This window comes from Vombatus ursinus, unplaced genomic scaffold, assembly GCF_900497805.2.
Source record: "Vombatus ursinus unplaced genomic scaffold, bare-nosed wombat genome assembly UNPS02000577.1, whole genome shotgun sequence".
NCBI lineage: Eukaryota > Metazoa > Chordata > Mammalia > Diprotodontia > Vombatidae > Vombatus > Vombatus ursinus.
The window spans coordinates 7,648,847-7,671,271 of record NW_020940355.1 but is presented as its reverse complement, the minus strand read 5'-3'; the positions used below and the strand labels follow the sequence as shown (position 1 = coordinate 7,671,271).

Genomic DNA, 22,425 nt, shown 5'->3' with positions numbered 1-22,425 from the left:
GGGAAGCTGTGGCCGGGCCTGGGGGCTCCGGAGGCTGCACGGCCCAAGCTGAGCCCCCAGAGGGCGGACTTGGCGATTCTCGAATGTGGACAACAGCTAGCGCCCGCAGCAACGCCCCAAGACTGCAGCTCCGCAGGCCCACTCGGACCCTGCGGCTGGAAAGTGGGCGGTGACGTTTGGAAAGGGCGGGATTTCCGCTTCCGGCTGCGGATTGTTGACGACAGACACTGCGGCGGCGCCAGGGCCAGGGCTGGGGAAAGTCAGTCGGGAAGCAGACGGCTCAGTGACAGATCCAGCTGGGGCTGGGGCTGGGGCTGTGGCGACGATGGCGGAGGGGCCGGAAAAAGCCCAAGGCCGCCTTCCCAGGCAGCGCGGCAAACGGGAGAACCGTGGCGGAGGCCGCGACTCCGAAGCCTCCACTTCGAGCTCGTCGGCCGTCGTCCCTCCCCGGGACGAGCAACCAGGCCAGTCACGGGCCCCGGGGAGGCCCGAGGCGAAGAACCTCGCAGCTGCCTCCGCCTCGGAAGCGAGTCCGGAGCGCGAGCCCGGGCCATCCGAGAGTGAGGTGGACCCCGGCGGCGGCGGCGGCGGCAGCGGCGGCGGCGGCGGCGGGCAAGCGGAGAAGCCGACGGCGCGCGAGTACTCCCGGCAGGTGCACGAGTGGCTGTGGCAGTCGTACTGCGGTTACCTGACCTGGCAGAGCGGCCTCCTGGCTTTCCCCGCCTACGGCAGCCCCCCGCTGCAGCCCCAGCCGCCGCCGCCGCAGCCCCAGTCGCCGCCGCCGCCGTCCTGCGCCCCGGGAAGCGGCAGCCCCGCCAACGGCCCGGCGGCCGGGCCCCCGCTCGCCCCGCTGGGCTACTACAATCCCTTCTACTGTCTGGCCGCCCCGCCCGGGGACGACCCCGGGGCTGCAGCAGCGGCGGCGGCGGCTACGACCACGACCTCGACCTCGACCTCGACCCTCGCAGCCCCTCCTGCTCCTGCCCCTGCCGCCGCCCCCTCCCCGGGGCCCCGGGCTCCCAACTGGCAGGGATCGGCTCGGTTAGCTCCGGTGACCAGGGCTGGAGGGGTCACCGCGCCGCGGCAGCAGCAGAACGAGAACGGGCGTCCTGCAGGTGAGAGGCGGGCGGCCGGGTGGGTGTGTCTGTCTGTCTCTGGGTCTGTGTGAAGGGGGTGGGGCTCTTTTGGAAGCAACGATGCCTGCCTTTATTTATTCCAATCTTGCTTCTGCATTTTTTTTTTAAGCGCAGGAATTCTTGCACCTTTCAGACCTCGATTTTTTCCTTAAGGTGGACATAAGGTGGACATAAGGCTGCAATTTCCAAAGGGCACGACAGGGTTTCTGGTCTTCTTCACGCATGTGCACCTCTGTTCTCTTTCTCCTTTGCTCCATTAAACTCCACATTAGGGAAGCTGTCTTTGCCGCCTGACCTTTTCTGCGAACCTTCCTGGGAGGGGATTGTTTTGTATTATATTCTGGACCGGAGGTAATATGGTAAAGTGGATAAGAGTTCGGGGATGTAGAGTGAGAAGACCGAAGTTCATATATGATCAATCAAGGTAACCACCTTGAGGTGACCATGGGCAGATATGCCTATGAATTTGTCAATTTGTGAGTGATTTGACTATATACTGCTACCCAAAAGATTATGTACTGATTTCTTGTAATTATTAAGCTTCTTTAACTGTTTTTGTTGTTAGAGGAAAGGATTCCTTTTCAGTGGGAGGTATATCAGGAAATAATTGTAGTGTGGAAAGGAATGGTATTAATAAACCATTTAAAAACCACAGTGGTATATGAATGTACTGGTCAATTACTGCTCTGCAAAAATAAGGTTATAAATGGAAGTAGAACTTGTGGTTTCATTAGTATAGTAAGCTGCCAGAAAAGCTACCAGTGCCGGTACCTTCTCTGCAACTTAGAATTCCCAGAGTACCAGTAAGTTAAATGAGTTGCCCAGCCAATATGTTCCAGAGACAGGACTTGAACCCAGAGTTTCCTGGCTCTGAGGCCAACTCTCTATCTAATATGACAGTGGTCTCTGTAATAAAAATCAAGACTATGAGGAATTAAGGGAAACATGGAAAAATATATGTCGACCTGAAACAGAGCAAAAAAAAGCACAACCAGGAGAATACCATACATGATAATTACAATAAATGATGTAAACAAAAGTGACTCAAAAAGGTAGCTGAAATCATATTTAATACAGTGACAGTCTTGTCCTTGAGGACAGAACAAAGAAACGCTTCCCTCCTTTCTGTAGAAAAATACAAGTCTTCAATTAAGAAGCAGTCAGAAGCAGTGATTCTGTTGGGTCGGAGTTTTCAGAATTTTGAGAGTTGGAAGGGACCTTAGTGAATCTCTAGAATCTAGACCAGTCCACATACTAGAGGAATCTCAACTATAGCATACTCAACAAGCGACTGTCCCAACTTGGGCTTGAAGATGATCTCCAAGCAGGGGGAAACCTACCTCTCAAGGCAGCCTATTGTACTTTTGGACAACCATAATGAAGAGGATGTGCTTCCTGAGGTCAAGCCAAAACTTGCTTCTTTTCAACTTCTCCTTCTCCTTTCCCTTCCCTCCCTCCCCCCATTGCTGCTTGTTCTGTCTTCTGGAGCCAAACAGAGCAAATGTAAGCCTTCCTTATCTGGACAACTCCTTGACTCTTCTCTTCTTCAGGCTAAACATGCCCAGTTCCTTCAACAGATCCTTATATGACCTGGGCCCTTCACTATTCCATCTGCCCTCCTCCAAACACTTTTCTAGCTTTCTTTTTAAACTGTGGCACCCACAGACTCACATGACATCTCACATTGGATGTCCTAAAGATGTCCTAAACTCATCACGTCCAAGACTGAACTCATTATCTTTTGCCTTAAACTCTCCCCTCTTTGAGATTTCCCTGTTATTGGCCAGGGTACCACCATCCTTCCGTTCCCCAGGCTCACAACCTAGGTATCATCTTTGACTCTTCCCTCTTCATTTCCCCCTCCCAAATCCAGTCTGTTGCCAAGATCTGTCATTTTTATCTTCCTAAATCTGTCACATATATCTTCTCTCCTCTGACACTTCTATCAACTTGGTGCAGTCCCTTATCAGCTTATGTGGAGACTATTGCAGCAGCCTGCTAATTGGTCTGCCTGCCACAAGTCTCTCCCCACTCCAGTCTGTATTCCACTCAGCTGACAGTGATCTTCCTAAAGCACAGATTTGACCATGTCTCACACACACTCACCCCTTCTCAAGAAATAAACTCCGATGACTCCCTTTACCTTTAGGATCAAATATAAAATACTGTTTGGCATTCAAAGCATTTCATAACCAATCTTTTCTTTTTTGAAGTCTACATTTTTATTATTACCATAAACAAAGTACAATATATGTACAATATTAAAATGAAGCCACACTAAAAAGACACTTGTAAAAAATATGGAACACTTCTCGAATTTGCGTGTCATCGTTGCTCAGGGGCCATGCTAATCTTCTATCTCTGTATCCAATTTTAGTATATGTGCTGCCAAAGTGAGCACTTTCAATAACCAGTCTTCACCCTTCCTTTCCAGTCTTCTTATATCTTTCACCTTATCACTTCCTCTGCAATCCAGTGACTTGTTATTCCCTGAACAAGATAATCCACCCCTTGACACCAGGCGTTTTCACTCTCATGCATGAAATATTCTCTTTCTTATGTTGTGGCTTTTCCTGGCTTCCTTCAAATCCTAGCTAAAATCCTACCTTCTACAGAGAGTCTTTCCCTATCCCCTCTAATTCTAGTGTTAATTACTCTTTATTATTTTCAATTTATCTGATATGTGACTTGTTTGTAACATAATTGGTTGCATATTGTCTCCCCCATTAGACTTGTGAGCTTCTTGAGAGCAGGAACTATTTTTTACCCTTTTTTGGCTCCCCTTTGCTTAGTACATTGCCTAGCACATAATAAGCACTTAAATAAATGTTTGTTGACCAAAAGACTCCACTGGAGACATCTAGACATCCAACCAGTGATGAATCTACCTGATTTTATTGTCTAATCTGTATCTCTCCATCTTCTGCATACAAGTAGTATGAGATCATCATCAAAAGCTTTGCCAAAATCTAAGCAAACCATATCGACAGCATTCTTCTCATCTACTAGTTGAGTAAGCCTATCAAAAAAAGAAAATGAAGCTAGTCTGACATAATCTGTTATTGATGAAGCCATTCTGGTACTTTGTAATCCCCATTTCTACCTTTGTAGGTATTTGCTAACCATGTTTTTAATGATCTCATCTTGGATTTTTCCAGGAATCAAGATTAAGCTCATTGGCCTATAGTTAATAGGTTCTGTTCTCATAACTTTTTTGAAAATTAAGACAGAATTTGCCCTCCTCCAGTCTTATAGTACCTCTTCCATTTTCCATGATTTTTTAAATATCTAGACAGCAGCTTGGCAGTCATATTTGCCAGTTCTTAAATCATCTGGGCCAGATGATTTGAATTCATCAGGGGCAACTAGGTGCTATTTCCTTTATTTCGGGTATCAACTGCATGTCTGACATTTCGGTTTTATCATTTCCAGTTCATAACAGTGCTTAACTGTTCTTTGTTAAAATGGAGGGCTTATTGGGAAATTACTGCAGTGTAAAGAAACAATAGCAAAACCTTTTTTTTAAAAAATGATATATTGGGAAGTAGAAAAAATGAGTTGGTCATTGAAAGAAAAATAAACTTCACAATTGAAGGCAAGGGGCCCTGTTTTGTTTCTTTTTCTGTCTACTTGTCCTGACAGTTGTGTAGTGTTTTGTTTTGTTTTGTTTTATTTGGGGAAGGGGGTCATAGTATGTAGAACAGGAAAGAAAAAGGAATTAGACTTGTAATTGCATTGATATAGGTAACTCTTTATACCAATGCATACATCTGCTTGTATCTTATAGTTCCAGAGAGTTGCTAGAGCACCGAGAAGTTGATGATTACACCACTGAAATGGTTATAAAGTCAGTGTGTGTCAGAGGTAGGACTTGAACCCAGGTCTTCTTGACTTTTTTCAGTGTACTAGGCTGATGCTATAATGCAGTTTCTTAATAAATGTGTATCAAATAGATGAATTAATGGGATATGATACAAATTGAATTTTGACTAAAAGTTGTATTTAATCTTTAATGCTACTTAGAAAAATTTCAGTTCAACATTCCAGATTTATTAGGATTAGCTATTTTTTTTTTTAAATGATAGATTGCTACTTATAAGTGGGAGAAGAACCAGCTGTATTCTGGTTTTTTTATCTTGGTCAGTATTCAGGAAAATAACAAGTTAATCTTGTATACAACAAATTTACAACCTGGTTTTCAACATGATTAGCAAATCTAATAACTGATGCAAATCTTGTGAGGTAATGTTGAACATAGGAATTTGAGATCCTAAATGTCTGCATATATGCTTCCCTTTGATTTTACTATAAAGTGCATAGTTTTATGGAATCATGGTATTATGTCTGGACTGTTCCATTGAGGTTATCTAATTCAGTCCACTCCTGAAGCATGAATCCCCTCTTACAGCATCACCAAAAATTAATAATTGTCTAACTTCTATATTATTGTTTTTTTGGTTGTTTTTTTTTAGTGAGGCAGTCGGGGTTAAGTGACTTGCCCAAGGTCACACAGCTAGTACGTGTCAAGTGTTTGGTCTGAGGCCGAATTTAACTCAGGTCCTCTTGACTTCAGGGCGGGTGCTCTATCCACTACGCCACCTAGCTGCCCCGTAACTTCTATTTTAAAATCTCCTTGATGAATTATTATGAATAATTAATTCACCTAACTTCCAAGGTAGCCTATTTAACAATTCCCATTGTTAAAAAAGTTTTTTTTCCCCTTATATTGCGTTGAAAAGTGCCTCTTCATTCTTCGTTTTGTTCTCTTACACCAAGCAAAACTAGGCTAATTCCTCTTCTACATGACAGCATTTCAAGTATTTGAATATGGTTGTCTTGTTCCCTGTCCTTCCCAAGCTAAACATCCCCAATCCTTTCCACTCATTCTTGAGTAACATGGTTTCAAATCCCTTTACCAATTTGCTCAACTCCTATAAAATGTTCTAAAACATAATTTTTTAAAAAATTTAGTTGAACTCAACACTAATCCTATAGATGTGTTTGATCAGGTTAGATCAGATCAAGCTGTTGTCTCCCTCCTTCTGGACCCTTTATTTCTATTCATGTGGACTAAGATTTGCATCAGCTTTTTTGGCTGACTTATGTCACTATTGATTCATATTGAGCTTACAATCCATCAAACCTGCAGGTCTTTCTGTTGTCTAGCAGTTTCTCTTCTACTCTTTACTTGTGCAGTTGATTTTTCATCTCTGTGTGTCATCAGATTATGGTTTCTTTCAAGCATAAGCTCAGTTGAATTCTGCCCCTCATTCAGTTTGTTGTTGTTGTTGAAATATAAAGTATAAGGATTACATTGTTAAGAGATATATCTGTGATACCCTTTATCACTAAGGTGATAAAAGACAATAATTACATGTATTTGAATATTTTACATGGAGTTTAAATTCATTAGGTTATATAATATAATATAGTACAATAGTGCATGACAAGCACTAACTTAATTTTTGATATTAATTTTATTAGTATTATGAGTTACTAACAGGAATTTTCAAGTAATAATTTTTCTCCTCCATTACTTTCCTTATTCCTAACCTAGCTAGTATGCTAGCCATGCTAAAGTAAATTAGACATTTAATCTAATAATCAATTTTTTAACTTGTTTTTTTTCTTATTTCAGGTAGAGAATATGCTATTCCATCCTTGGCACACAGGTTTATGGCAGAAATGGTGGATTTCTTTATTCTGTTTTTTATAAAGGCAACCATGGTCTTAACTATTATGCATGTCAGTGGAATAAAGTAAGTTAAATTATAAAAAGGCTTAACTTCTTTCCCTTTTAAAGAAATTTTGTTCAGCTGAAAGTATATGAATATATCTGAGCATACATCTCAGGAGATAGGATTTTCAATGGTATACTTTGGGTTTGTTTTTGATGTGCTCTTTCAAGTTTATTTCCTATTGGTTTTAGGTAATAACTATAATAGAGAACAAAAGTTAATAGCAACAGTAGGAATTTGGCCTGCGTTTAGAGTTAGAGATAGGAAACCTCAAGCTCAAGGGTCTGTTTCTGTTTCTGAACTTATTTTTTCAGTCTTTGGAAAACAGTATTGCTCTTGCAGCTCTATAGGCTTCTATGGTCCATTCACAGTGGAGCTTCTCAAAGGTAAAGGATAAAGAACATTTAAGCCATGAACAGTGATTTAGTCAGTTGCTTCTTAGTGACCCTTCCTTTTAGGAGAAAAAATAAGATTATAAAAATAATATTTTAGTTAAGTACTCAGCAACTCATTGCCCTTTTTATTAATTTTTTTTATGATCTAAATTCAAGTTCTGTCACCATCTGAGTCTGTGGCTAACAGATTATGGCACCAGTACTTTATTTAATGGGCCATCTATTTGTATACCTCAAAATCAAGAAGTATAGCAAGAATCTAGCTGATGTTAAATCAAGTAAATAAGGGCTAGTTATTTTCTAAGATTGTTATACACATACCTAAATCACCTGTTTTTGATGATAGAACAAATTATATAAATTTATAATATTATTTTAATTTCTTTATATATTCTGTCCCTCTCCCTTCATCCTTTTGATAAAAAAGAAAGAAAAAGCAGCTCACCAGAACTAATCAGCACATCAGCTGAGTCTTGACAGTTTGTGAAATGTTCTATAGTTGTCCTCCATCTCTCCCATTGAAGGGAGGTAACATTTTTTCATCTCTTCTTAGGTGCAAGTGTAGTCATTATGATTATATTTAATTTTAATGAATCAGAGTACATTTTTTTCCTTCCTACGTACATTGTTGTAATCAGTGTACTTCTGGTTCTGCTTCCTTCTGCATCTGTTCATATAAGTCTTCCTGTGCTCCTCAGAATTCTTCATATTTATCATTTCTTGTAGTAAAGTAATATTTCATTACATTCATTTTCAGTTTGTTTAGCCATTCCTTATTTAATGGGAATATTTGTTTGTAGTTCTTTGCTATTACCAAGTATTGCTGTAACTGTTTTGGTATATATGGGACCTTTCTGTCTTTCACCTTTTTGGGGTGTAATATAAACTTATTTTAATTCAGTTTCTCATGTTCCTTTTTAAAGCTATCTTGCCCTTAAAAAAAAAAAGTTTGTTTTTTGCTTTTTTGAATAGGATTTTGGTGATACGAGCTGACAGTATACATTTACTATATATATATAATTTATTTACTATATATATAATTTATTTACTATAGTTTAATATATTTCATAATTGTATGTATATGTGGTAGCATTCATTCCTTTTAGTAAAATGTAGCTGTATTTTAAAATAAGAACTTACTTTTTCTGCTGCTATTTTGAAAGAACATTGTGTCAAAAGGAAAAACAAAATTAGAAGCTTACAGTCCAAACAGTCTTTGAAATATTTGTGGTCTCCAGAAAGAGGAGTTCAATCTGCAGTGACTGGTGTGTTCATTTCTGTGGGCTAATGGTAGAGGGACTCTTAAGGGGTTCTTGGCAGCATTTGGCTTTTTAGTTCTCAGAATTTAAATTTATACCAGTGATTAACATGTGTTATGTATTCATGTTTTGACACAACAGAACTTTTCCTGTCCATAATAATTTAAACTTTAATGTCCAACCTGATGATAATAAATTTTTTTTAGCAATAAGTAGGAGAAAAGTATCCTGAATTTGACTACCCAGTGCTTGTGTCATATGTAGTGACAAGATAATAGCATCAGCAGGAAAGGAGAAACTCACTATCTAGCCATCTTCCTTTTTTTTTTTTTTTGTGAGGTACATATGTTTAAAAAAAGAAAACATGAGGAACACTTCTATGGAAAGTTATTTTCACAATTTGACTGTATTTAAAATATTTCCTAATTGATTTTTATCATCCTTCAAAATTCTGAACTTTTGTGAAAACTTACCTAACATTTGGAGGATCTGAGATAGAATGAAACACAGGATCACTTAGTACTTGATTCTCTCTCTCACTTTTCACCATAAAGTTAATTTGAATGTAGCCTCTGGCAAGGTACTGAGGTTGAAGAATCTCACAAGCCATTGCTCTGAACCCATTGAGTCCATCAAACTGCCTCCTGAATCATATTGATACTATTAGAAGGCTAGCCAATGGTCTCCCAATGGGGACCATGGCATCGTGCCAGAGGTCCACAACCAGTCCCTAAGGAGGTGTTTAAATAACTAATTGCAGGGTAGAAATACAGTAGTATGCTGGAGCCAGCTTACAATTGTTCAGTTTCAGCATGAGCATTTTTATCTTGGAATTCAGCAAGCACTTCACTTCAGGACTTGATTTGTTTTACTGATTATCTAGACTTAAGAAAATGATGAAGAAAATGTTAGTAATTCAAATTAAACTTAAAAGTGTGCCATATGTCCATTTTTCTTTTCAGAGAACTGATTCTTAAACATTTACCAGCATATTGGTACTCTCATCCCACCCTTGCTCTGATAGCTAGTCTTGTCTCCAACACAGCCACACCTACCTTTATCCCTCAAACACTCCTCCACCTTTCCCCTCCCTTTGCTGTGCAAGCTTCACATCTCCCTCCCACCCTTCTGAGTTAGGTATTGGCCCCTAAACTAACTGCTGTACACTGCTGCTGTGTAGGAGTAAGTGAGAAAATTCTACCTCATCTCCTGCCACCTAAATCGCCTAATGGTTATGGCCAGTGTTCTGTATTCTGCAGTTGGGGAATAGAACCACTTCTCCCCTTTCCTTTTGGCAGAGACATAGTCACATGATGGACAGGCATGGCTAGATTGTGATCCTGCTCACAGATAACATTACATCTTTTCCCTCTAACCCCACTCATCTTCCCTAGTATTGTTGAGATCACAACTATCCTTCCAGTCACGCAGGTTTTCATAGCTATCATCTCTAACTTTTTACTTACCCTCATTCCGAATCCACATGTCCATTCAGTTGCTGAGTATCGTTGGTTCTGCTTCTATATCTCTCATAGCTCTCACCTCTCCACTCATATATACCACTGTCATTCAGGCTGTCATCATTTCTCACCTCTTATTTGGTCTCCCTACTTCAAATTTTTTTTTTTTGATTCATTAATTTATTTTTGGTTTTCAGCATTCACATCCATAAGATTTTGAGTTCCAGATTTTCTCCCCATCTTGTCCCTCCCTCAACCCTGAGACAGTGTGCATTCTGAATACCCTTTCCCCTAATCTACCCTCCCTTCTGTCTTCCCCCTTTCTCTTATCCCCTTCCTCTTCTGTTTTCCTGTAGGGCAGGATAGAGTTCTATATCCCATAGCCTGTATATCTTATTTCCCAGCTGCATGTGAAAACAAATTTTTAATATTTAATAATTTACTTATTATTAATGTTACTATTTTTATTAATATTATTAATTTATTTATTATTAGTTATAAATAATTTAATATTTAATAAAATAAATTTTCTCCCTTCCTTCCTCCCCACCCACCCTCATTGAGAAGGCAAGCAACTTGATACAGGTTATACTTGTGTAGTCATGCAAAACACTTCCATAGTAGTCATGTTGTGGAAAACTAACTATATTTTTCTTCATCCTATCCCATTTATTCTATTCTCTTTTTTGACCCTGTCCCTCCTCAGAAATGTTTGTTTCTGATTACTCCCTCCCCCTATATGCCTCCCCTCAATTATCCCCCTCACTCTCTTCTCCCCTTCCTCCTGTAGGGTAAGATAACTTTCCATACCTAATTGAATGTGTATATTATTCCCTCCTTTAGCCAAATCCAATGAGAATAAGATTCACTCATTCCTTCTCACCTTCCCCCATTTCCCCTCCACTGTAAAAGCTTTTTCTTGCCTGTTTTATGTGAGATAATTTACCCCATTCTACCTCTCCCTTTCTCCTTTTCCCAGTATAATCCTCTCTCACCCCTTATTTTATTCTCCAGATATTACTCATTCATCTTCAACTCACCCTGTGCCCTCTGTCAATACAACTGTGTATATAATTTTTTTTTTCCCTCCAACTACCCTAATACTGACAAAGGTCTCATGAGTTAGAAATATCATCTTTCCATGTAGGAATGTAAACAGTTCAACCTTAATAAGTCCCTTATGATTTCTCTTTCTTGTGTACCTCTTCATGCTTCTCTTGAGTCTTGTATTTGAAAGTCGAATTTTCTATTCAGCTCTGGTCTTTTTATCAAGACTGCTTGAAAGTCCTCTATTTCACTGAATGTCCATTTTTTCCCCTGAAGGGTTATACTCAGTTTTGCTGGATAGGTGATTTTGGGCTGTAATTCTATCTTGCCCTCTGGAATATCAGATTCCAAGCTCTCTAGTCCTTTAATGGAGAAGCTGCTAAATCCTGTGTTATCCTGATTGTTTCCATAATACTTGAATTGTTTCTTTCTGGCTGCTTGCAATATTTTCTCCTTGACCTGGGAACTCTGGAATTCGGCTACAATGTTCCTAGGAATTTTCCTTTGGGGATCTCTTTCAGGAGGTGTTCTGTGGATTCTTTCAATTTCTATTTTACCTTCTGATTCTAGAATATCAGGGCAATTTTCTTTGATAATTTCTTTAAAGATGATGTCTAGGCTCTTATTTTTTGATCATGGCGTTCAGAGTCCAATAATTTTCAAATTATCTCTCCCGGATCTATTTCCTAGGTCAGTTATCTTTACAATGAGATATTTCACATTGTCTTCTATTTTTTCATTCTTTTGGTTTTGTTTTACAATGTCTTGATTTCTCATAAAGTCACTGGCTTCCAATTGCTCTATTCTAATATTTAAGGAAGTATTTTCTTCAGTGAGCTTTTGGACTTCCTTTTCCATTTGGCCAATTCTGTTTTGAAGGCATTCTTCTCCTCATTGGCTTTTTAGACCTCTTTTGCCATTTGGGTTAGGCTATTTTTTAAGGTGTATTTTTTGGGGTCTCCTTTAGCAAGCTGTTGACTAGTTTTTCATTATTTTCTTGCATCACATTTTTCTTCCCAGCTTCTCCTCTCCTTCTCTTACTTGGTTCTCAAAAATCTTTTTGAGCTCTTCCATGACCTGAGACTGATTCATATTTTTCTTGGAGGCTTTGGATGTAGGAGCTTTGACTTTGTTGTCTTCTTTTGGTTGTGTATTTTGATCTTTCTCACCAAAGAAAGTTTCTGCGGTCTGACTGTTTTTTGCACAGTTTGATCATGATCCCAGCCAATTACTTGTTTTAAATTCTTCGTTAAGGTAGGGGTCTGCTTTCAGTGTGGAGAATGTACTGTCCCAAACTTTGGGGTTTTTGTGCAGCTGTTTTCAGAAGTACTTCTAGGGACCTGTAAATTTTCAGTTCTTCCAAAGTGGTATGATCAAAGGAGAGGTGTTTACTCCTTTCCTGGTCTGTGAGTGACCACAAGCACTCTTTTCTGCCTTGGAACTGTGAGGACGATTCCTTCTTTATTGCCACCACAAGCTCTACCATGCCAGCACTCCTCTTCGCCCCAGGATTGCCACCCAGAACTGTGACCATGATAGAAGCACAGGCAAAGCAAGAGAATCCTGCCTCAGCACCAGCAAAGAGATCCCCGCAATCCTCCTTTGATCAGTCACTCGATTCCCCATCCAGCTGTGGGCCGGAAGCAGCCACTGCCCTAGGGCTGTGCCGGGACAGGGGCTGGGACTGAGCTTCTCTCTCATGGCAGTCACAGACTTTTCCCACTGACCTTCTAAGTTGTCTTTGGCGATCATGGGTTGAGAAGTCTGGAAATTGCCGCAGCTACCTGTGATTCAGTCCCCTGAGGCCTGCTCCAGGTTCACTGAGGCCTGTTTTGCCTGAGCGGCCAAGCTAAACTGCATTCCTCTCCCATCCCAATGCAATAGACCTTTCTTATCAACCATCCAGGTTGTCTTGGGCTGGAAATTTGTTTCATTCTTTTTGTGGGTTCTGCTGCTCTAGAATTTATTTAGAGCCACTTTTTTACAGGTATTTGGAGAGGCTTGGGAGAGAGCTCAAGCAAGTCACTGCTTTTACTCTACCATCTTGGCTCAACCCCACTCCCCTACTTCAGATTTTTCCCAAGTCTAATCCATTCCACACACAACTGCTAAGATGATTTTCCTAAAGCACAGATCTCAATATATATGTTACTTCCCTACTCAGTAAGTTCCATTGGCCCCCTAGTGATTCTAGGGTCAAATGTTACTTCATATTTATTGAATACCTTTAAAAACTAAGTCTTATTTAATACTCCTCCCTTGCATGTGTATTATGCTTCAGCAAAACTGGACTACTTTATGTACCCTATCTCACTCTTCTTCCTTATATAGTCTCTGTCATCTTTATCTCCTGTATTCTGTATTGAAGTATTCCAAAGTATTCCACTGAAAATCTGTATTTCATTTTCTGTCCTTATCCAAATACTTTCTTAAATTTTGAATAGATTTTCTTCAGACTTGCACAAACTAATTTATGTGAGTAGATGAACTATTGGTATAGATTCAGTTGAGACAGAAAGATAAGGGATGCCAGTTGTTAGGATGGCATCTGTAGATATACAGTTGCCAATCCATGAGTAAGCTAATGAAAGTTTCTTAGAAAAAGAAAAAGATAACTGAAGAAATTCTTAAGTATTGTGAAATCTGGCATATGAAAATGAGTGGAAAGTACTTGCTCCAGAGGAGCTATTCATTTTTAGAATTTCCTTTAAATATTGGTGTGCTTTAATGGAAAATGTTAATCTGTCATTTATTCAGCTATTCTTGTAATTCATTCTTTATAACCTAAGTGCTGCCTTTTATTCTCTGTAGGGATATTTCTAAGTTTGCTATGCATTATATAATAGAAGAAATAGATGAAGACACATCAATGGAAGACCTGCAGAAAATGATGATTGTGGCTCTTATATACAGGTTATTAGTTTGTGTCTATGAGGTAAGATCCTAGTATTTCAAGAAATTTTTTAGAACATCATTTAATGTTTATCTTAATAAACATTAAATTTTTATAATTGTTTAATTTGCTTATAATTTTTAAAAAAATTTTTTTAATTTAATTTTTTTATAGTGTTTAATTTAGTATTTAGTGATAAAAATTAATATAAGGCAAAATTGGGCATTTTAGTCTTTAACAGTCACAAAGTCTTAGACTTGGTGGAGAGCTTTGAAATAATCTAGTCCAAACCCCCTCATTTTATAAGAAACAGAGATCTAGAGAAATAAACTGGTTTTTCCCAAGTTCTTAGTAGTAAGAGTTAAGGACTAGACCCTAGGTTTTTCCTAAGCCAGTGCACTTTCCACTATAGCTTATGCCCAGAATCTCAGGTAGCCTGTAGTTTATAAGAACTTCTTTAGATACACACAAATACTTGCTATTCTATGCAGTCTCTTTATAGACATAGAAATGTTTTGGTTTTTTTTAGATCCTTCCATTCATTCTTCTTCAAAACTTGGTCAGTAGTAAATTGATTAGGATTTCTGATTGAAAGCAAATAGGGTATAGTACAAAGAATTCTACTGGACTTTGAGTAGGACACCTGGGTTTGAATGACTGCTCCAATAATTACTACTTATTTGGCTGTATACAAGTCACTTTATTGATGTATCAGGTTTTTTCATCTATAAAATAATGATAATGATACATTACCTACTTCACAAAGTTTTTGTGAAGAAAATAATTCATAAACCTTATAGCACTATGTAAATATAGATAATTTTGTTATTATTATTGAGCCCCTTCCTATGTCAGGTTATATGGAAGATGTAAAAGTATAAGATAGATTACCCTGCCCTCAGGGAGCTTAGTTTAAAGCCAGTTTAGGAACAGAACTAGACAGAATGTATCAGGTCACTAAGAGAAGCTGCAGAATACCTCTTTCTGGAATGGACAACAAAAGTCATGTTTTTAAACATATTAGATCTAGTCCTTGCTTAGGTGTATAATGATGATTTTCTCATGATAAACTTTAGCTATGACGTTACAGAAAATGCTTTCCTTCCACTTTAAAGTTTTCAGCAAGTATTGAGCAATCAGTAGAATAATTGGGGAAAACTTTATTAACCAACAAAATTGAGAAGGGAAATGTTTTCCTTATTTTTACCTCTTTTTTAAGATAGTATTTTATTTTTTCCCAATTACATTTTTTTTTTAATCTCTTTTTCCAGATAATTTGTATATGGGGAGCAGGTGGAGCTACTCCAGGGAAATTTTTGCTGGGACTTCGTGTTGTGACATGTGATACATCAGTACTCATTGCACCAAGCCGTGTTTTAGTGATTCCTTCCTCAAATGTTAATATAACAACGTAAGTTCTAGGTTTTTATTTTTAAGCTTGCTCTATACTGATAAAACTAATTATGAACTTTTAAGAATAAGTATTCAAAGCAAAATCAACTGACCAGGAAAACTGATCAAGGAGGGAAAATTTAAGTATCTTTGGACTACCTGAAAGCCATGACCCAAAAAAAAAAAACCAAACCCAGCCTAGATATCCTATTTCAAGAAATCCTGAAAGAAAACTGCCCATGTCTTTTAGAACTAGAGGGCAAAACAGAAATAGAAAGAAACCACTAGTTATCTCTTGAAAGTAAGGTAACTCCCAGGAATATTATAACCAAAATCTAGAGCTTCCAGATCAAAGAAGAAATACCACAAACAGCCAGAAAGAAGAAATTCAAGTGCCAAGGAGCCACAGTTAGGATCACACATGATTTAGCTACCACCACTATAATAAGGCATAGAGATTAAGGCATAGAGATTGAAGAAGACTGAATACTCTAGAAGGTAAAGGATATAGGCTTAAAACTAAGAATAACTTACCCATAAAACTGAGAATAAACCTGGAGAGAGGAAAATGTATTTTTAATGAAACAGAGAATCTCCAAATATTCCTGATGAAAACCAGAGCTGTGTAGAAACTTTGAAGTTCTGTAAACATAGGAGTCAAGAGAAACATAAAAGATAAATATAAATGAACATTTGCAGGGGACTAAAGAATAAACTATCTACATTCTAATATTGTGAAATGAAAAATGTGTGCATTCTGAACCCTATTATAACTAAGGGTCATTGGGGAATTAATTAGATGGATGACATGGGAGTACTGTTATGTCTTGATGCTTGTAGAACAAGAGTTGACTCACCAAAAAAAAAGAAAGAAAAAAAAAAGAGTTGAAGAGAGGGTAAGAGGAATTTAGTGGGTGGAGGGGACAAGAAGGTGAGAAAAGTTAGGGAAAATTACTTCATAATTGAGGTGGTCAAATACAAATCTATACAAAGAGGAAGGGGAGTCTGGGGCATGACTGACTTGAATCTCACTCTCACCTTTACTGGTCAGAGGAGGGAAGAATACATACAAACACCCACATGTGTACTCACACAGAGTTGGATACAGAAATACATTTCACTTAGGTGAGAAATAGGGAAAGAGAAGGGAGAATTAGAGGGTGGGTGTATTAAGGGAGAGATTTGTCCTAAGCAAAACAAATCCTAAGAATGTATATATTTGTTTTTGCTGTGGCAAAGAATTGGGAACTGAGGGAATACCTATTATTTGGTGAATGGCTGAACAAGTTATGGTATATAAATATGATGAAATATGATTGTGCTATAAGAGATGATGAAGTGAATGGTTCCAGAGAAACCTGGGAAGACCAATATGAACTGATGGCAAAGTGAAGTAAATGGAACCAGAAGAATGATTTATACAGTTACAGCAATTTTGTAAAGATAGTCAACTTTGAAAGGCTTAGGAACTCTGATCAGCATAATGACCAGCCTTGATTACAGAGGACTAATGATGAAACATACTGCCCACTTAGGACTTAGAGCATAACTTGAGACATTTTTTTTTTAAACATGGCCAATATAGAAATTTGTTTTGATTAACTGTACGTGTTTGTAACAGGAATTTTAAAATTTTTTTCGTTCCCAATTGGTGGGAAAAAAAGCAGATTTTTGCAGATTGAAAATATGTATAATTACATGTATACATGTTTTACAATGTATACATATTTTAAAATATGTATAATATGTATAATACATTGAAAATGTATATACATTTTTATAATTACATGTATACATATTTTATAACGTATACATATTTTAAAATATGTATAATATGTATAATACATTGAAAAATGTATATACATTTTTTTTAAAAGAAGGGAACCAATATGATTAAAAGTTTCAAGATCATACCATAAGAGGATAGACTAAAGAAACTGGGAATACTAAACCTGGAGAGTACAAGACAGAAAGTTACTTTCAAGTCCTTAAAGTGTTGCCATGAAAGCAGCATTACACCTATTATGCTTGACTCTAGAGGGCAGAAATAGGAGTGAGTGGAAGTTGCAGAAAGACAAGAGTTTAATGAAAAACTTAAAATTAAAGCTATCCAGAAGTGGAATGGACTTTTTGGGGGAAAAAAAAGTGTGCTCTGTTTTATTAAGTCTTTAAAACAAAGATCTCATGCTCAGTGGCAATGCTATATATTCATCCCAAGATGACAGGGATGATGCCCTCCCCCCTCCCAAGTCACTTTATACTTGGGGCAAATAGACTACCCCTCAGTCTCTGATTCCATAGTAGCGTGGGTCTTCTAGTACATTTCGATTCTCTGAGGCTCAGTATCCCTGTTGCTAGGCCTCGTCCTAGTCATTCAAGCTAAGGGCTACCATTCCAGTGTTAGTACAGAGAAAGGCTGAATAGAATACTGGTCCTTGTTACATTCTGAAATTCCACAAGCTTCTTTAAATTGCCAGATAGGAACAAGTTTTAAAAAAAGAAAGTAGAAAGGTAGAAATCTGATATTTGCAGAATTATTTTCTAGGTTGAACTATTACTAAAGAGATTTGAACCTGTTTTTGAAGCTCTGCTTATTTAACTGCCCAATCTCAAAAAGAAAGGAAAGCTGGAAGATAAATAAACCCCTTGGGCTTCATATATGATAAAAACTGGGAGTATAGTAGAACTACTTAGTTTAAAGAGGAGGTGATGCCAGTACATTTTAATAAGCGATTGTAGAAAAAGCAATCGATGGAATATTTATTCTTTTACAAAGTGTTCTTTTTGTGTTACTGGAAAAACACTTTAAGGTGTCATTAATTCTGTGTCCAGCACATCTCAATCCTTTATTTTTTTTTCCTCTGTTAACACACTGGGGTCACAGGCTTTGAAAGTAACTAAAGGGTTATGGAATTTGATCACAATCCCTGCTATTCAAAAATGACTTTGAATATTATAAACCAAATTTGTAAGTGAATATGGACTTATAATTTAGGTTAATGTTAAATAGTTTGGACTTAGGAAAATGACTTGATGTTAAAAATGAGTATTACCTGATTTCTTTTTTTGTCTTTTAAATATTTAGGTCCATTATTCGAGCCCTGATCAAGAATTTTTCTATTGCTTCTTTTTTTCCTGCTTTCATCACACTGCTGTTTTTTCAGCATAATCGAACAGCATACGACATTGTGGCAGGAACCATCGTGGTAAAAAGAAATGGGGTTAGATGATGCCAAGAAAAAGCCCTGAGTTCTAAACTTTCTGTAATAATGACAAGACTAAAATTATGTTTGAGGCCATCAGTATCCTTGGGTTAGATTAACTGGTGATTTGGAAATTAAACATTCACTCCCATGTGATGCAGGTGACTATCTTGAAAGTATTGACTTTACTTGAATGCCAAAGAACTTTACCAGAAAAGAAACAGTACTTATTCAATGAAAAAGTGTCGAGTTTTTCAATTGAAAAGAAGGCATGTAATGTCACAATCAACTATGGACATATATTTTCTCACATTCTAAAGCATGATAATTTGCTGGGAGTAATTTCAGCCTTGAGTCTCCAAATGAAATTTCTGCAGCCTTTTGTGTTTAACACAAAAGGATGGAGAATGTCCAGTTGTGTTTTGTAAACACCTACATAATCCACCTTCTAGGTAACACCTCTTAGAAAAATTGCAACCTTTATTTTCTCCTAGGGGATGAAATTAATTATTTCATCCTAATAATTGGTTACATGAGATGTGAATTGGACAACGGAGGCTCAGGTTATCAGTTATCTCTTACCTAAAGCTTTTTAACATATACTGCATTTTACTTAAAGAATGGTGCAACTTTACCACTATTCTAAATATTTAATCCAAATGTGTATTTTGTGACAGGTCTTGCATGATGATCACAAGTATTAAGTCTATTACTATATTATCAGTGCTTTTTTTAAAGGAAGGTAAGTTAATGATTCCTTTTTATAAATGAATCAAAAGCAAAATTTCTACGGTAAATTGAACTTTATGTTGATGTGCAAATGTTTCAGTGCTCTAAAGGGAACACTGGACTATAAATACATAGAAAGAAATAATCACTTCTTTTTGGTGGTAAAAATGATTACTTCCATCAAGTTGTTGCATATTAACAGTATGGTATGAAACAATATTCTAATTGTGTTTGCAGCATGAAGAAAATATTAGTGTATCTCAGTATTCTGAAGTTGAATGTAACATCTTTACAAATAGGATTTTCACTCAATAATCAGTCCTCACTTTGTATCCTTTATAGTTACGTAATTGTACTGTTGGAGTGAACTGCATCAATCTGTTGAATAAAGAACCTCAGTATTTCGTGATATATTTACATGCCATTATACTGTGAAATGTTTGTATTTTTCGCGATACGAAATAATCATTTGAAAATCACTTGCAAAGGAAGTGTTGTCTTCAGACATTGACCAGAGTTTGAAAGTGTTCTTTAGTTGCACTGGAATTCCTTAATCCTACCTATTTATTACCAGTGGGCCAAAAAGAATTCAGTGGTTTCATTTATTCAGTTTACTATTGACTTTGCTGCTGGTTACAGGGAATACAGTATTTAAGAAGTTAGGAAGAATGGTAAGTCCATGTGTTGTCATTTTATTCATTCCACTGCTAAAAAAAAAAAAAAATTTTGTTTCTTCTTTTTTGCCCCAGTTAGTGCTGTTGAGATATTTCTGAGCCAAATAAACAGGTTTTTCTGGTTTTATTTGATTTTTTTTAACCATATTACAACCAGCATCTCCATTTATTTGAAAAGAAGGTAGTGTGGTATAACAGAAAGAGCATTGGATTTGGAAAGAGAGATTTGAATCCAAATCCCAGTTATGATACTACCCATGTGATTGTAGACAAGTCTCTTCACAACTCTGGGCCCCAATTTCCTCATCTGTAAAATTACTTGAGGCTTGGTTCAGTGGTTTCAAACCCAAATAGAAACAAATCTCTGCATGCTACATATTGACTAAGAAAACCACAAATTAACATTATTCATGTTGTATTGTAATTTTATTTATTTTGTTAAACAATTTCCTGATTACATTTTTTTTTAATCTGGTTCACCCCATTTGTGACAGGTGAGTTTGATACCTCTGGACTAAATGATCTAAATTCCTTGCAGGTCTGAAACCTATGATCCTAGAATATTTTCTTAGATAAATTTTTGTCAAACAATATGGAAATTGTGTAGTGAAATGAAATAGCCTTTGATATTCTTGGCTTTTAAAAATAACATGTTGCTACATGACAAAACTGAAAAATAGACTCCCTGTTTACTGTCATAGCAATTTTTAAAATTATTTTTCTCACAATTTACTATGGAAAAATTATTTGAAATACTGTTTTTACAATTCGTGTTTACAGAACTTGAACAATGAGCTCTTTTTTGGTGTAACTTTATTTTAAAACTTCACAAGCCACATTTCTTTTTCAAAACTATTTGGTGTTAGATTCAGCTTCATTAAAAACTGTTGGAAGTAGGATGCTAGATTTGGTCATTATCAAAATCAATATGACATCACAGAAAAATGAACCAGTAGTTAAATTAACCTTTTAAACCTTACAGAATTCTGTAATTTGAATTGTTATTTTATGGGACAGGGTAGAAAATACTGCAAAAATATAACTAATATATAATGCTCATTACCAGTGCTATTCATTGTACTATATTTCATCACTGTCACGTTTTGGTTGTAACTTGGGCATTATCGCTCTTTTAGACTACTAGGGAAGTAATTTAAAGCCCTGGGGAAAATTGGATTCTGGCATAATAGCACATACCTCAAGTGGTACCATGCCAATAAGAGTATCTTTTTGTCTCTTCAAAGCTCTACACTCTTCCTTATTAATAGGAATTTGAGTTGCCCCTTCTCTTTCAAGAAATTATATTGCCCTAAAGTTCAAGCTTAAGAAAGAAAAAGATATTAGAAAAATTTACTGCCTTCACATTCATGTATTTTATAGTATTTGTATATTTTTAATTTAAAATATGTAAGATATAAGCAAATCATAAAAGGAAATTAAAGGGGGAGAAATTTAGTTGTGATATTATTTCATTGAGAGTTCTCTAAGTATACCCACTGTATCTGAGAATGCAGAATTATCTTTACACATTTATTACTGAAGTCTAGTATTCATATTTTATAAACTCTGCAAATATTCATAACTAAAATTGTAATGAGTAGCCCTGTGTGCTTTGGAAGAGGAAACCAGAAATACATTGTAAAGTTAATGATCATACAGATTCTTGCTGAATCATTTTGTTAAATCAAGCCCCTTTGATCAGATTATGAAGTTATAAAGTGGAGTTAAATTGCAGTCTCCTAAATAATGCTCAGTTTTCTAGCATCTTAAAATCTGTTTTAAGCACTTAACCTGCCAGTATTATGAAAGGACTTTTAGCATAAATTTTCGTGACAGTCTTTCACAATTGAAATTTACCAATCAAACATTTAAACACCTACAATATGTGTAGGTATCATGCATACACAGACACTGGGGAAAAAAGACAAAAATGAAGTGCCCTCAAGGGTCTTAAATTCTATTGGGGGAGACCATTTGTATATGTCTAGTTGAATATTGTTAAATTAATGTACTGTCTAAACATTTATTTTCTTAGTATTCTGATTTCTCCTAAGAATACACATTTATCTTCTAAACTACATTATTACATTTATAAATGAGGAAGTTTATTATGAAATGAACATGCACCTTTTTTGCTAGACCAAGTTGTATATATATAATACAAATAATTGTCCATTTCTGTGGTTTTGTTATACCATATATTTCCAATGACGCCATAGGTGTTTTACTATTATTAGCTCAGTGCAGCTATAGGAAACTATATTGGCATATAATTACTTTCTTCAGGTAAAATTTTCCTCATTTCCCTTCAGTTCCTTGCTGATTTGAGTAGTTTTCTTTGGGTAAGGGGAAACAGGAATTGAAACCTATTTATTTGCTACTTGTTAATTTGTATATAAGAATTTGGCTGAGGAGGATATTGAATCTGTTGGGTAAAATTAGGTTTGAGGATTATCAAATTTTCTAAATAAATCCTTTTCATTTGTGACATACCTGTCC

The 22,425-nt window shown here is 37.0% G+C and overlaps 1 protein-coding gene and 1 non-coding gene across 2 annotated transcripts; one reads left to right on the top strand and one right to left on the bottom strand.

The window, feature by feature from the left end:
• The first annotated feature begins 222 nt into the window (after nucleotides 1-222).
• On the top strand, nucleotides 223-20,049 carry FAM8A1 (family with sequence similarity 8 member A1). Its single transcript, XM_027869638.1, has 5 exons — nucleotides 223-1,115; nucleotides 6,775-6,895; nucleotides 13,847-13,970; nucleotides 15,200-15,339; nucleotides 18,406-20,049. Exons 1-5 carry the CDS (start codon nucleotides 326-328, stop codon nucleotides 18,548-18,550), a joined length of 1,320 nt encoding a protein of 439 aa, XP_027725439.1. The 5' UTR covers nucleotides 223-325; the 3' UTR covers nucleotides 18,551-20,049.
• Nucleotides 3,431-3,537, bottom strand: LOC114032243. The gene has a single exon (XR_003567819.1). It is a non-coding gene; the product is annotated as a U6 spliceosomal RNA (small nuclear RNA).
• Nucleotides 20,050-22,425: the final 2,376 nt, after the last annotated feature.

Bases quoted from the DNA above. Each gene is read 5' to 3' on its own strand.
- FAM8A1 (XM_027869638.1), top strand. From the start codon at position 326: ATGGCGGAGGGGCCGGAAAAAGCCCAAGGCCGCCTTCCCAGGCAGCGC. The intron at 1,116-6,774 runs GTGAGAGGCGGG...TTCTTATTTCAG, and splicing joins CGAGAACGGGCGTCCTGCAG to GTAGAGAATATGCTATTCCA. The intron at 15,340-18,405 runs GTAAGTTCTAGG...TTAAATATTTAG, and splicing joins TCAAATGTTAATATAACAAC to GTCCATTATTCGAGCCCTGA.